At 42.3% G+C, this 13,770-nt stretch overlaps 1 protein-coding gene across 1 annotated transcript in view; it reads left to right on the top strand.

The window, feature by feature from the left end:
• The first annotated feature begins 2,750 nt into the window (after positions 1-2,750).
• Plpp3 (phospholipid phosphatase 3) overlaps positions 2,751-13,770 on the top strand; it is an 82,112-nt gene continuing 71,092 nt past the window's right edge. The window contains exon 1 of the mRNA XM_005326024.5: positions 2,751-3,522. Coding sequence (XP_005326081.1) covers positions 3,384-3,522 — 139 coding nt within the window. The 5' untranslated portion in view covers positions 2,751-3,383. The remainder of the gene's footprint in view (positions 3,523-13,770) is intronic.

The following is a 13,770-nucleotide window of genomic DNA, read 5'->3' as shown; positions in this document are numbered from 1 at the left end:
ATAAGTAGTTGGAGTTTAATCCAGAGAACCTAAAGGCAAATAGGTTCTTAGTAACTTATCTAGCACAGACTAGAGTTAACACTTACCTAGTAATGTTTAAAGAGACCAACAATGGTGAAACTGTTCAATAATGGTAAAAATTTGATTTAAAAATATTTTTATTCTTAAATTAATAAATAAAAGTCATCTCACAGATAATGAAAAGCAGATAGAAAGCTCAAAGGCAGATAGCTGAAATTTACTTGCTACAGTTTTTTTCTTGGGCTCTGGACTTCACTACGTGCACAGAGCTAGCAATCTCTCTTTTTTCAATTTGTGTTTATATATATATATATATATATATATATATATGTATGTATATGTATATGTATATATATATGTATATGTATATGTATATATATATATATATATTTCAGTTGTAGATGAACACAATATCTTTATTTATTGGTTTGTTTATTTTTATGTGGTGCTGAGGATCAAACCCAGGGCCTCAAACCTACTAGGCAAGTTCTCTACCACTGAGCTACAGCCCCAACCCCAGAGCTGGCAATCTTTGAGAGGCAAATTATGGGCCACCTGTGTCAAGTGTATTAAGACAGAGTGGGATACAGAGGTATGAATATAGGTAGCCCTCTGAGGGGCACAGATGCTCAGGGGTGTTTGAAACCCAAGGAGAGAAAAGATGAGAGGGGGCTGTGGTTTGGGGAAAGCTTTCAGGTACTTTTATATTGGAATTCAGAAGGTGTGGTTTGATGACCTAGAATTTCTAGGATGATCATAATTTACCAAGTGGGTTGGGTGGGTAAGGAAAATACACTGGAACCCTGAATTCCTTTTAGAATTTCATTAATTATGAGCTTGGCGTTGTATTGTTTCTGCTAAACATGTCAGGAGACTGCATTTATCCCTGAAAACTGTTTGATAGCAGATAGATTCTTTAGTTCCAAAACTGCCTTGGAGATTCAGTCATTCTTGCTTCCATAAGATAGCAATTTTGTTCTTTCTTTCCCTTCCTTCCTTCTTTCCTTCCTTCCCTCCCTCCCTCCCTCCTTTCTTTCCTTCCTTCCCTCCTTCCTTCCTTCCTTCCTTCCTTCCTTCCTTCCTTCCTTCCTTCCTTTCTTCCTTCCTTCCTTCCTTCCTTCCGTACCAGGGATTGAACTCAGGGGCACTTGACCACTAAGCAACATCCCCAGCCTATTTTGAATTTTATTTAGAGACAGGGTCTCACTGAGTTGCTTAGTGCCTCACTTTTGCTGAGACTGGATTTGAACTCAAGATCCACCTGCTTCAGCCTCCCAAGCTGCTGGCGTGCACCACCATGCCTGGCTTTTCTTGTTGTTATCCAATCCAAATTGATCTCATTTCAGCAGACATCAAGGCTTGAGCACTAGGGAGATACCATGGGGCTGGTGATTTACCACTGACTAGTTTTGCTAATGATAACAACAAATCAGATTGAGATAAGTGTTACAAGAGTGTTATAAACAAAGTGTTGAGGGTGAGATTAATTCTGTGGAGGGGTCAGGAAAGGGTACAGGGATGAGGTGACGTTTCAGAGAACACTAAGGAGGAGCATTTGGCAGTCTGGGAAGGGAAGGGTTGTACATGAGCAAAGATGTAGGAAAGCAGGCATGTGGAGTGTGAAAGGACTGTTTTCAAGAAATGGAAGTAGTTGCTTGATGGTTGGATGTAGGTTAATGAACCCCCTAACAAGTCAATGTAAGGAAGAAGGTGGTCCTTATAATGTATTAAAAAGGCACACTTATTTCTATTTCTGGATCAAAAAAAGAGACTCTTGGAAGAAATGTCTAGTTATTGCCTTCCATGTTTTCAATTTGGTTCTTCTAGGCACTACAAAAAGAAGGCCTTTTCCCTAGAAGTGTTCATTATCTAGAAGGAGAAGGAGAAGAAGAAGGACTCATACAAAATAAGTAAAAACAATATGGCAGTCTCCAGAGAGACTCATTAGATTGCTTGAAACTGGAGCCCCACAGCATTCCTGTTGTCCTGGAATTCCCCATGGTGGCACAGAGAGCTGGAAACCAGCGCAGCTGGCAGCTACTGGAAAAGCTTGGGAATCCTCTGCCCTAGAATCAGGAATAAAAGTAATGACTAACCCTCACAGAGTACTTCCTGTGTAAGAGGCCCTATCCCAGGAGCATGTATGGGTTAAATTTATGCATATGCTAATTACATTTTTAATGTTGTTGTGTTTGAGAGAAACAGTTATCATCTGTAGTTTACATGGGGGGAAACAGGCACAGAGACCCAGCCAGCTTTCGAGTCCAGGTATGTGGCTCCGGGGTCTGGAAGTCTTTTTCACCATAGTTTCCTCCTAATCAAGTCACTCAGGACCTGGCACCGAATGAGAAGATCTTGAAAACAAACAAACAGAGACATAAACAAACCCAACCAGTTTCTTTTAAAACTGAAATAATCTAATTCAAGTCAAAATAAAGACTTGGAAATCCCAAATTCATAAATAAGGAGCAGTGCATTTTGGTAGTACAATCCTAACTTTTGTATGACCCAAGGCCAGCAAGAAAATGTTTCTTTTTTTATTTATATATTTTTCTCCTTTTGTGACAATTTGGTGTTTCTGAACGCTAGGGGCTCCCGGATTCTCTGGTTTGAGAGTAACTTTTCCTTTTAGGACTTTTTTTTTTTTTTTTTGGAAGGGGGTGGGGGGAAATGTGGCCTTAATTATCCTACGTTTTAGGCAGCTTAGGAAGGGGCTGTGCTTTCGGAGTCCCATCAGAGCCAAGTAAGGAGGGCCCTCTCTCTCTCTCTCCCTCTTTTTAAAGGAGCTCGTGAAATAAAAGTGCAGAAAACAAACCGAACGATCATAGCAGCAGCCGCAGCGACAGCAGCAGCAGCAGGAGGAGGAGGAGGAGGAGAAAGAGGAGGAGGAGGAGGAGGAGGAGGCAAAGTTGGAGTGGGGCAGGCGCTACGGAGTTGCCGGGCTCCGCGCAGCTCCCATTCATTAAGTAGCCAGCTGCGGAGGAAGGTGGCCGTGCGCCCGCGCTGCCCACTCGCTACCTCGCGCGCACACACACACACACTTAAACGCCAGACCCGCGCTCTCCAAGCAGCGCCGCTCTGCAAAAGTTCCTGCTCGGGTTTTGGCTCTCTTCCCCTTGGACTTTCGAACGACTTGGGAGTTGAGAGAGGAAAGCAGAGGCGCCCAGGGGGAGCAGAAAACTGCACCGTGTGCAGCTGGAAACAGGCAGCCGGGCTGCACTCTTGGCCGCCGCTCCCCGAACCCGGCCGATCCGCCACTCTCCGGAGCAGCCCGGCCAGAAAGGCGACCCGGGCGTCTGAGTGTGTGGCTGAAGTCGTGGGGTGTCTTCACGGGGCTGGAGGCTCGCGCCGCAGCCAGCGCCATGCAAAACTACAAGTACGACAAGGCGATCGTCCCGGAGAGCAAGAACGGCGGCAGCCCGGCGCTCAACAACAGCCCGAGGAAGAGCGGCAGCAAGCGGGTGCTGCTCATCTGCCTCGACCTCTTCTGCCTCTTCATGGGTGAGCTCAGCCCCGCTGCCCCTCGGCCCTCGGCGCGCGTCCTAGTCCCGCCCGCGGCCGCGTCCCAGGGCCGCGCCGCGCTGTCAGCAGTGGGGCCCCCGCAGCCCTCCTAGGCGCCCGGGCAGCTCTGGCCCACGGTCCCGCCCTCCGCGATCCCACCAACCTCCCGGCCTGTGGATTAGTGTATTTGGGCATGCTGTGCGCTCGCGGGCCACGGTAAACCGGCCCCTTAGGAGCAAGTCTCCTTCTGGAGCCCGGGCACAACCCCACCGGAGGGGTGGGCTCCATCTCTAGCAGAGGGGAAGGTGGTTGAACCACGATCCAGAGCCAGCATAGACTTGTCGCCCTTCATCCAAGTCAAATGGATCTCTGGGCGAGCCGGGCTCCTGCCTGGAGCCTCGCTGCCTGGCCCCGGCTGTATGTAAACATCCAGCCCTTCCGCCGCCGCTGCCTTGCCAGGCCAGATTTGCAAGCTCAACTTTTCACTTGCTGTTCTCTTGAATGCCCCAGGGTTGGGACAGTGCTCTCTCCGAGGCTTGTAGCTGGGTTCCATTCAGTAACCACCTCTTGTGTGCCTACTGTGTGCCAGGTGGTAGGCGGTTTCGCTGGCATCCGTTTTAACTAACCCTTTCCCTGACTTGGTGCAGTAGGGGCCAGGAACCCCATTTGGGACCATAGTTTAATCGCACTCCCGGAAAGTAGAAGAGATGCTCCATTTTTGTTGGGAGTCGTTGGAAGCTACCGCTTAAAGGGCGGTGGGAGTTAAAGGAATTGGGAGTGGGAGCGGGTGGAGGATTTATGGACTCTGTTGGGGGAGGGAAAAGCTCTTGACGCGAATCTATAGGAGTTCCAAGGTTGAAGTCAGCGTAGGATTTTTATTTATTTTTTTTAAGCGAATTATAGTGTAATGGAAAGTGCATAGGAACTTGTCATCAGAACACTGCCACTCTGCCACTTGCTGGGTGTGCCACCTAACTGCCTCTTTGGCCTCAGTTTCCTCCTCAGTTGAATGAGTGAGTTGAAGTGGATGTTCTCCGAGGCCCCTTCTTGCATTAAGAACTCGGATTTGGTCCAGGAGCTGTTCTGCCAGCTCTGCTAACTGAAGAAACATCTGTGTTCCCAGTTCAGTCCCCTTAAAATAGAACTCCTGCATGGAGACTTAAGTCCCCTTTGAAATGGATTTGTCCATGCAGATTGTGCAGACCAGAGACTTCTTAGGCAGGAGTTCTGCTCCCTTGTGTTCAGGACTCTTCTGGGAGCAGTGTAGGGAGTATACAGTGTCCTCTAATCCTTGGCTTGGCTGCCTGTGTCAAATCTGAGAACCAAAGAAAGATGGCATTTTTAAAGTTTAAAAATAAGAATAGCCCTCTTAAGATAGGGAGAGACCTTAGAAAGTAAAACTGTGCTCTGCAGGCAGGGAGAAAGGTCATCACAGTTCAGGTGGCATATCTCATTTCCAGCTCTCTTAGTATCAATGCAACATTAGAATGCTATGTAAAGGAATTGTCACTGGGGGGCCTAACCTTCCTGGTGGCGGTTGTCTTATTATCATGCAGAGTGGGACAGATTAGTACTTACCATCTTGTAACCAAGCTATTGAATTTTTAAAAGACCTTCCCAGGTCCTGGGGGAGTACACTGGCCCTAAACAAGTTGAAGCTGTTCCCTGTAAACTTGCCTGGGGCTTCCCAGTGTTCAGTGTGGCTCTCGCTGGTGGTAGGGTAAAATCTAGGCTGCTGGTGCAGGGTCCCTCTCCTGCCTCCCACTTGGTGATAAGGAAAGCCCAGCTAGAACATGCCTGACAGCCTTCCTACAATTTCATTGTTCTCCTCCCTTCCGCTCTTCCAATTTCAGAAGGCTATCCCAAGACATGGCATATTCTTGTTAAATGAAAAAGAAAAAAGTATAAAGGAATTTGGGGAAAGACATACCCTCCAGCTATAGTTTAGCCAAGAACATAGAGGTATTCTGTTAAGCATTCAAGGTGCAGGTAAAGGGTGTGTAGGTGTTTTAGTTTCTTCATTGGCTACAAGCTCCCCACCCGTGTGCCCAAGCTAATATTGTAGACCTGTTTATTGTGTTTATTCACAGTTGGCCTTAAGTTTGAATAGATGATTTTGTTTACTTAAAAAATGCAGCCAGATGTCAGGACCATGGGTTTTATTATAAAAGACACATATCTACCTTTTCATGGCAATAAAGTCATTATTGTTTTTCCACCTAAGTAGAAACCAAATTACATTTTTCACTAATTCAATGTCTTCGTAATACCTTTAATAGAAAAACTGTAAGATAAACAAATATCTTGAGATACTTATGCAAGAGAAATCTATTTGGTTTCCAAAGAAAAATGAATAACACAACATGTGATTTTAATATTCCACATACTACAGTCCTAAAAAAAAAAATTGTTTCTACTTAGTTGCCTTTCTGCCTAAGACTGTCAATATGATTTAATTTTTATATAGTTTACTGATCATATGGTCTGGATTACAGGGCACTAATATATTAAGAAGAGAGACAGTTTTCTGTTTATTCTCCCATAGGATTATATACCAAGCTTCATCTCCTAGTATCTGGAAAAAATAAAAGCTGATGTGCTATGTAAATGTTATGTAAGTGAAAATATGCAAGTAGTTTAACTTGTTTCACATACCTTTTGGAATATTAAATTCTGGGTGATAAAACAAAAATCGCCCTCTTATTTGAAGGCTGAAAGAAAGAATTTGGTGTTAGAAAAGCCCAATGGGAGTTTACTTGCTATTTAACAGCTATCTTTGCCAACTGAGTACTTTTAAATATAATTATGAATCTTTGCATGGTGGCTTTTCTGAAATTCATTTTGTTTTTGTTTTAGTTAGGTAACATGTATTCCCTCCTGTTTTTTTGTGTGTTGGTTCCATGAGAGTGGCAAAGAAGATTCTCAGGCAAAAAAATGGAGGACCACCTACGACCACCTACTGTTTTTCTGGGCTCTGTTATTAGTCTCTTTTCAAAATATAGATTAATTTATATATTCTTAAATGTGACTCCTATGACAATATTATCTTCATTTTATAGACCAGAAAACCAAGTCTCAAGGATGGGGAAGACAGATTCACACTGAGGTTCATTCCTAATTCTCAGTTTAGCACAAGTGGAGTCTTTTCCTCATCTGGACAATCCCGAAGCTCAGATTGCAGGAAGTCCTGTCTGTTTGTCCACATTTCTTGGTTTCCTATTTGCACCAAAACAGATGGATAAAAGAGATTGATTCTCCTGAACACTGGATACAGAATTTAGGTGGACAGCAACCATGATATTTAATTTGGTTGGAATGTTTTTTGGATACTTTTTAAATTTGCAATGAAATGGTTGAGATAAACTTTCAGAGCTGGTTCCATATGTGGGATATATAGAGTCATCATGAATAATATTAGATTACTTAATAACGAGAGAGGGGCAGTGTATAGAGGAGTGAACAGGTGACTTGGAATCAGGAGTTAGGTTCCAGGCTGGTCAGCAGCCAGGAGCTAGTTGTGTGATTATGGACAAGTTGATTTTCTGTGGGTTTCAATTTTTTCTATCAGCTAAATGGCTAGTTGAGTGGAATTATGTGTAATGTCCCAGGCCCCCATGAAGCATGCTAATAGAAAGGAAGGATGCAGCATCTGAAGTCTACCTTATATATGCATGCTCTTCATGGACATTAGCTCTGGGAACCATCACAACAATGAGGCGCCCAGGGACCTGGGTTTCAGTCTTGTCCTGACATTACATTGCTATGCGATTTTGGGAAAATTCATTTGAACTTTCTGGGCTTTGATTTCCTGATTATTGTAATGAAGGGTGGAGCCTGGATCATCTGTCAGTGTTCCAACCCTTTAACAACTTCACCAATCTATGTTAATAGATGTGTAGGAACTCAGTCATTGTTTCTTAGGGATCATTTATCATTAATCAAACTGTTATGTGTTTGCCCAAAGAATTAATGTTGGAAATTACCCTAGATTGGTGTTAATTCCAGAGGGAAGGTTAAGTATTGCTTTTATGAGTTAATCCAGTCTGCTGAGCAACTGGCTAGATTTTTCTTTGGTCCAATGAGTTCTTTCACCTGCCCCCTGAAATTTATAATAATCACAAGCAAGCAAGTAAGCAAGCACAAGAGGCCTTTCCCCTTTTCTTTGCTCAGTTATCACATTTACTCAGTATGTATTTCTAATAACACAGTAGGTTTTGATAACTTAATCTACCATTGAATCACAGAACATAGAAACAGATTTTCATTAATCAACTGTTGAGCTGCCTACCCAAATACCTTGCAGGGAGTGCAGTAAATATGAAGGGAACTTGCACTTAGTTTGTAAGTTCTGCTGGATTTCCTAAGGATGGTGGGAAAAACCTCCATTTTCTTATTGTCCAAAAATTGCTAGTCTCCCCCCACCCTTCCTCTTATCTGTTTCCTTTTTCTTTCTTTACATTTTCTTATCTTTGGAGATACACCATCCACCTTCTGTGGGAGACTGCAACAACTCTGCTAGATCCAGAGTTGGTGGCCTTTTTCCACTTTTAGCCCTTTTGAGTGTCAATTTTGGATTCTTTCTTGACCCCTTCCTGTGAGGTTGTTTGGGCTGGCAGGCCCAGTTGGTCACAGCATGATGCTAATGAGACTGTAGTCAAAGGCTTCTTCCCTGTGCAGGCAGTTATATTTATGGAGAGACAGACCTTGTGTGTGACAGCTCAACTGAATACACATTATTTGAGGAGTAATCGTTAATTTTTTTTTGGGGGGGGGAGGTGCTACCTATTATGTCAAGATTTCATAAACTTACCTGATAATAGAACCATATGGTATGAAATACAGATTCTTAGACTCCTTCTCAGGAAATCCCAATTAAGTAAGTTTTGAGCCAGGGCTGAGGATTCTATTCTGTATTTTATAAAATCTTTGGCTGATTCTTATCAGTCCAATTTTGGAATCACTACATTGTGTAATAGCTGATGTCTTAAGGGCGACTGAATTATGTAGTGGGTTTTTTATTTTTATTTTTATTTTTTTTGTCCCTGCACTGAATGTTCTAGCACTTTTTGCATTGTTAGGTTGTCTGTACTTTTTTTTTTTTTTTTTTTTTTGGCCAATGCAACTGTCTTTTTCAGTAAGGAAAAAATCAAACTTGCTAGAATTATTTCCAAAGGAAATAATACCTCTGCTGCAGTGCTGGAAGTTTCCTTTGATTTTCAGTGTGAGGACTTGGTGATGTCTCTGAAGTCTGACAGGCTAGATTCCTTATTTTCTGGTTCTAAACTGAGTTCTGTGTAGTCAAAGTTGCCAGCCAAGTGACTACTTTGGGAAAATGAGATGTTAACTCTGATTTTATATGCATGTATGTACGTATGGATGGATGGGTAGATAGATAGATATAAATAGATACTGAAGTTTGTGCCTGAGCAAAGAGTGAAGTGGGAATAAACAGAGTCTTCAATACATCAAAGTTAGTTTGGCACGGTGTTGTAGGAATGACACAGGCTTCGGACTTAACCCAGTTCTGGGTTCAAATCCTGAAGTGAAGCTATGTTAGGACACCTAGAGATCAATCAAGGATCGAACTGGGCAGTGAAGAAGACAGACTTATCATGGATAATCAGGAAATAGTTTAAAATGTGATGGATAAGCCTCTCTGTGGACCTAAGAAAGGTGTGACTTGGGCAAAAATTGTTGAGCCTCTCAGGCTTCTCTCCCCGTTTATAAACTAGCAAACCTGGAAACACCCTTGTGTTGTGTAGCCAGGGAAGGCCAGGCGATGAGTCTGAAAGCACCCTGAAAAGTGGAGGGCACTTGGTCGTAATTCACAGTCATAGTATTTTCAGTTCCTTCCCAGTTTCCTTGCTGCTCCACGATTATATGAAATCCTCTTTCATTTTTTTGGCAGCAAAGTTTCCTGAAATATATCAAGGGGGAAAAAAAACATCAGAGGAGAATCCTAAGAAAACCAGGCAGAGTGGACACAAGTGTTTTCCATTAACTGGAGAAACGCAGCAGCAGGTTCCTGACCTTGTCTGGGAAGGTCGGAGTGCAGGAACCCAGTCATCTTCCGTGGCTCCTTCTTCCTCTTTGAAAGGGGACGGCCAGACCAGGTCATCCTGTGGGAAGGCACAGACTGAGGCAAACAACACCTTAGGCAAGGGTGGGGAGAATTTGGGCCATCTCTCGTCTGTCATGTGACTGCCCAGGTGGAAGACCTAAACTAAAAAGAATGGTAGTAATTGGAAATGACCCAAATGCTCCTTATCCAGGACATTCTTACTCATTAAGGAAGGGTACTGCTCTGCTCCATGTATTTATTATTCAAGCCAATCATGTGGCTTATTTGTTTTTGTGTGTGGTCCGAGGGATTCCACTGAGGGTCTCAGGCACACTGAGCTACACCCTCAGCCCTTTGAATATTTTGTTTTGAGATAGGGTCTCACTAAATTGCCCAGGTTGGCCTCAAACTTGGAAGCTTCCTGCCTCAGCCTTCCAAGTAGGTGGGATTACAGATGTTCACCACTGTGTCTGGCCAGATGAGGAAACTGCAGCTCAGAGAAGTTAAAATAACTTATGCAAGTGTACTCAGCTTGTAAATAGTCACTGAGTTTTCCACAGCTCTTGTTTACCGCGTTGTCCACTCTTCAGTGCAGATAATGCAATGAAAACTTACTCTTTTTTATTCCATTCCTTTTCACATATTTCAATTTTATTGAGTCCATGTATATACACTGTGGTCTACAGGGTCCAATGAGGACATAGATTTAACACAAATACTTGTGAAATGGTTTAAAATGTGACGAATAAACCTTTTTATAGACATAAGAAAGAAAATACCATTAGAGCAGTTCTTTATTGCCTAGATTCATGGAATCTTTAGAATTTCAGTATCAACAATTCGAAGGATTTTTTTCTTTTCTTTTTTTAACAATCGAAGTCAAAAAACAGACCACTTTGGGGGTAGTGGTACTGGGGCACTTGACCTCTGAGCCACATCCCCAGCCCTATTTTGAATTTTAGAGACAGGGTCTCAGTGAGCTGCATAGCACCTCACTTTTGCTGAGGCTGTCTTTGAACTCATGATCCTCCTGTCTCAGCCTCCGGAGCTGCTGGCATGCAACATCAAGCCTGGCAAAAGAAAGAAAAAAGAAAAACAAACAAACAATAAACAGACCTTTTTGAGTGAGTGGAGGAGGCTGGGAGGTATGAGAGGAAAGGCACAGGCTTTGGAGACATAAGCACTTACTCATGCTACCTAATCCCACTGAGGGCGCAGTTTTCTCATTTGTAAAATGGGATCATACGCACATGCGTGTGCAGTTTTGAGGACTTCCCTGGTATGGTGCAGACATACATACCCAGCAGATGGTGGCTGTTGCCATCATTGATTGGATCCTGGCCAAGGCCCTTGGTGCCCAGATTGGGGGGACCTGAGGCCTAGAGAGAGCAGACCTAGAACCAGGGTCTTCCCTTGCCATTTGGCTTTTCTGGTGTTTACTTGGCAGTTTGGAATCAAATATCACTCACATGGTACAGCTCTTCAGAGAGCGTCCTCTTTTCTTTCCTTTGGCGGTGTCAATGAGCAGAGGAACAAGACGAACAGGTTTCACTTTTAATCCAAATCAGTGGATTTTAGCTGTGAGACCAGGGATGCATGGGGAAATAGGAAGGACTAGGCAGTCTTTGATCCGTTCCTTCAAATGGGTTCTTGTTCTAGAAAGTGCTTATGACCTAAGGTCACTGCAAACTGATTTCAGTTTGAATAGGCGCCACCTTTTTTAAATATATCTATCCTAGGAGAGAAGAAAGAAAACCTTTGTTTTCAAAGGTTTTGCTTTTTTAAAGCCTCTCAACAACTCTTGAGGTAGAAATTATTCTGGTCTGCTGAGAACAAAACTGAATCCCACTTTAAATAATTTCTTAAGGTCATGCATTACTTGGTGGTTCTTACACTCCAAAGAAGGCTAGCTAGGTTCTTGAACATCCTTGTGAAATTATTTCTTCCCGTAGGTCCTGGTTAAACTACAAATTATGTTCCGCTCTAAAATCTCCAAATTTAAACCCAAACCCAACGGAACAACACATGTAGGATGCAGTTGGAAACCTTTGAAAGGAACTTGCTGATTCCTCTGTGCTTTAGAAGTATACATTGCAATCAGGGTATCGGTGGTGGTTACGTGTGTTTTTGAGGTTTGTCACAAATTAACAAAATTATATGCCTAGAGAGTTTTGCAGAGAAATGCAAATCAATGTAAGCGCCTTGTCATAATAAACAGCAGGCTTTGGTTCCTGTTTATGTATCCTTAAAGCACATGATTACATTGACACGAAGGAAGCTATCCTCCTTGACGTTTTCTTTGTATCTGGCCCCCAAATTAGTTTGTGGCATCAGTATAATTTCTAGAGAGTATAGTTAATTAAGTCTATGTTTGTATCTGTCTTTCAAGTGTGAGTCTTGTCTTCCTCAGATGTTTCTGGACTACCTACTGTGTGCTGCAGCCCCAGGTTTGCTCTGGAGGAATTTCTAGGCTGGTGGATGGAAGAGACTTTTGCTGGTGATCTGTGCTCTAAGGGATGACTGGGGAGCCTGCAGGGCGTGGATAGCAACACTGGGAAGAGTGATGGAGGGACAGGCATGGAGCTGGATCTTGCAAGATAAATAACAGCTCCAGACCCAGGAAAGGAGAGAGTGTTGGAGGCTAGAGCTGAACCTGGGTCCTGGGGATGGAGAGGAGAAGGAGGGTGGGAAAGACGTCATAGATCATTCCTGATCTCCTGGTTGGAAGCCCAGGGTCTGTGATGACGCCATTCTTTCCCAAACACTTAAAATGTGGTATTTATGGAAGACTTAGGAAACTCATGTGATAAGATTAATAGATGCTTCTTTAGGTGCATAGCCTGATTACAAAGATGAAGTTTAAGTTATCTCTTTTAAAAAACTGTTTAAATTTAAATTTTTAAATTTCTCAAATGCCCCCTAAAATAAGTGGACTGGAAACCTTGGTTTAGAGAAAGGGTTGTTCTTGGGTCGTAACTTTATTTTTTTTTCAACAGCTTTATTGAGATGTAATTCACCTACCATACAATACATCCCTTTAAATTGTGCGATTCACTGATTTTGGGTATATTCACAAGATTGGAAAAGTATCACCACAACCAATTTTTTAGAATGTTTTTATTACTTCAAAAAGAAACTATGCCCTTTAGTACTTACTCTCCATTCCCATCCACCTCCCCCATCCCATGACAAGCCACTAATTGACCTTCATTCTCTACAGATTTGCCTCTGCTGGACATTTCATATAAATGGAATCATTACATAATGTGTCTTCTGTGACTAGTTTCTTTCACTTAGTATAATATTTTCAAGGTTCATTCATATTGTCGGATGTATCAGTACTTCATTTCTTTTTATTGCCAAATAATATTTCACTGTATGGATATACCACATTTAGTTTATACATTTAATACTCAATGGGTCTTTGGGTTATTTGGGGGCTATTATAAAGAGTGTTGCTGTATACATCCAGATACACATGTTTTCAATTCTCTTAGGTCTGTATATTTCAGATTGGAATGGCTGGATCATATGATAACTGTGTTGAACTGTTTGAGGAGCCTGTAAACTGTTCTCTATGGTGGCTGCACCATTTTAGAAATATCTTAAGATTAAAGTATGTAAGAAAAAATACAGAAGTTTTACTGATGATCTTTGGAATTAACATATTCATGAAACCACTATGGTGTTACTTTGTTCTTAGAGGCATTTTGCACAAAGAAACAAAGTTTTTAATCAGTTTGGTAGTGTCACTGCTTTTAAAAGGAGTGCACAGAGAATAACTAAGAAACACATGCTGGGTGGTAGCTAGACCCGCGGAGTCACACTGGCACAGAGCGAGGAGGCGTGACACAGAAATGAAAAAGGATCTTCACTGTAACTTAAAAACTGCAAATATTAATACGTATATATTATATAAAAATGTAAATGTTAATACATATACCTCTCCCTCCTCTCCCTCCTTCTCTCTCTCTCCATATATATATATATACAAAACCTGTGTTACTTATTCCTAGGATATACTTTAAAATAATTTTTAAGTTCATGCAATAGAAATCTTTCTATTTAGTTCCTGCTAAGATTGATGATTCATCCTTTTCTCTCTCCCAGGATGCATGGCTGTATGTATAATTATCATCTCAGGAGTTAAAATTATTATGTATCTTTTAGATTTCTGTGCTGAATGT

Source organism: Ictidomys tridecemlineatus, chromosome 11, assembly GCF_052094955.1.
Source record: "Ictidomys tridecemlineatus isolate mIctTri1 chromosome 11, mIctTri1.hap1, whole genome shotgun sequence".
Taxonomy (NCBI): domain Eukaryota; kingdom Metazoa; phylum Chordata; class Mammalia; order Rodentia; family Sciuridae; genus Ictidomys; species Ictidomys tridecemlineatus.
This window is presented reverse-complemented; position numbering and strand designations above follow the sequence as displayed.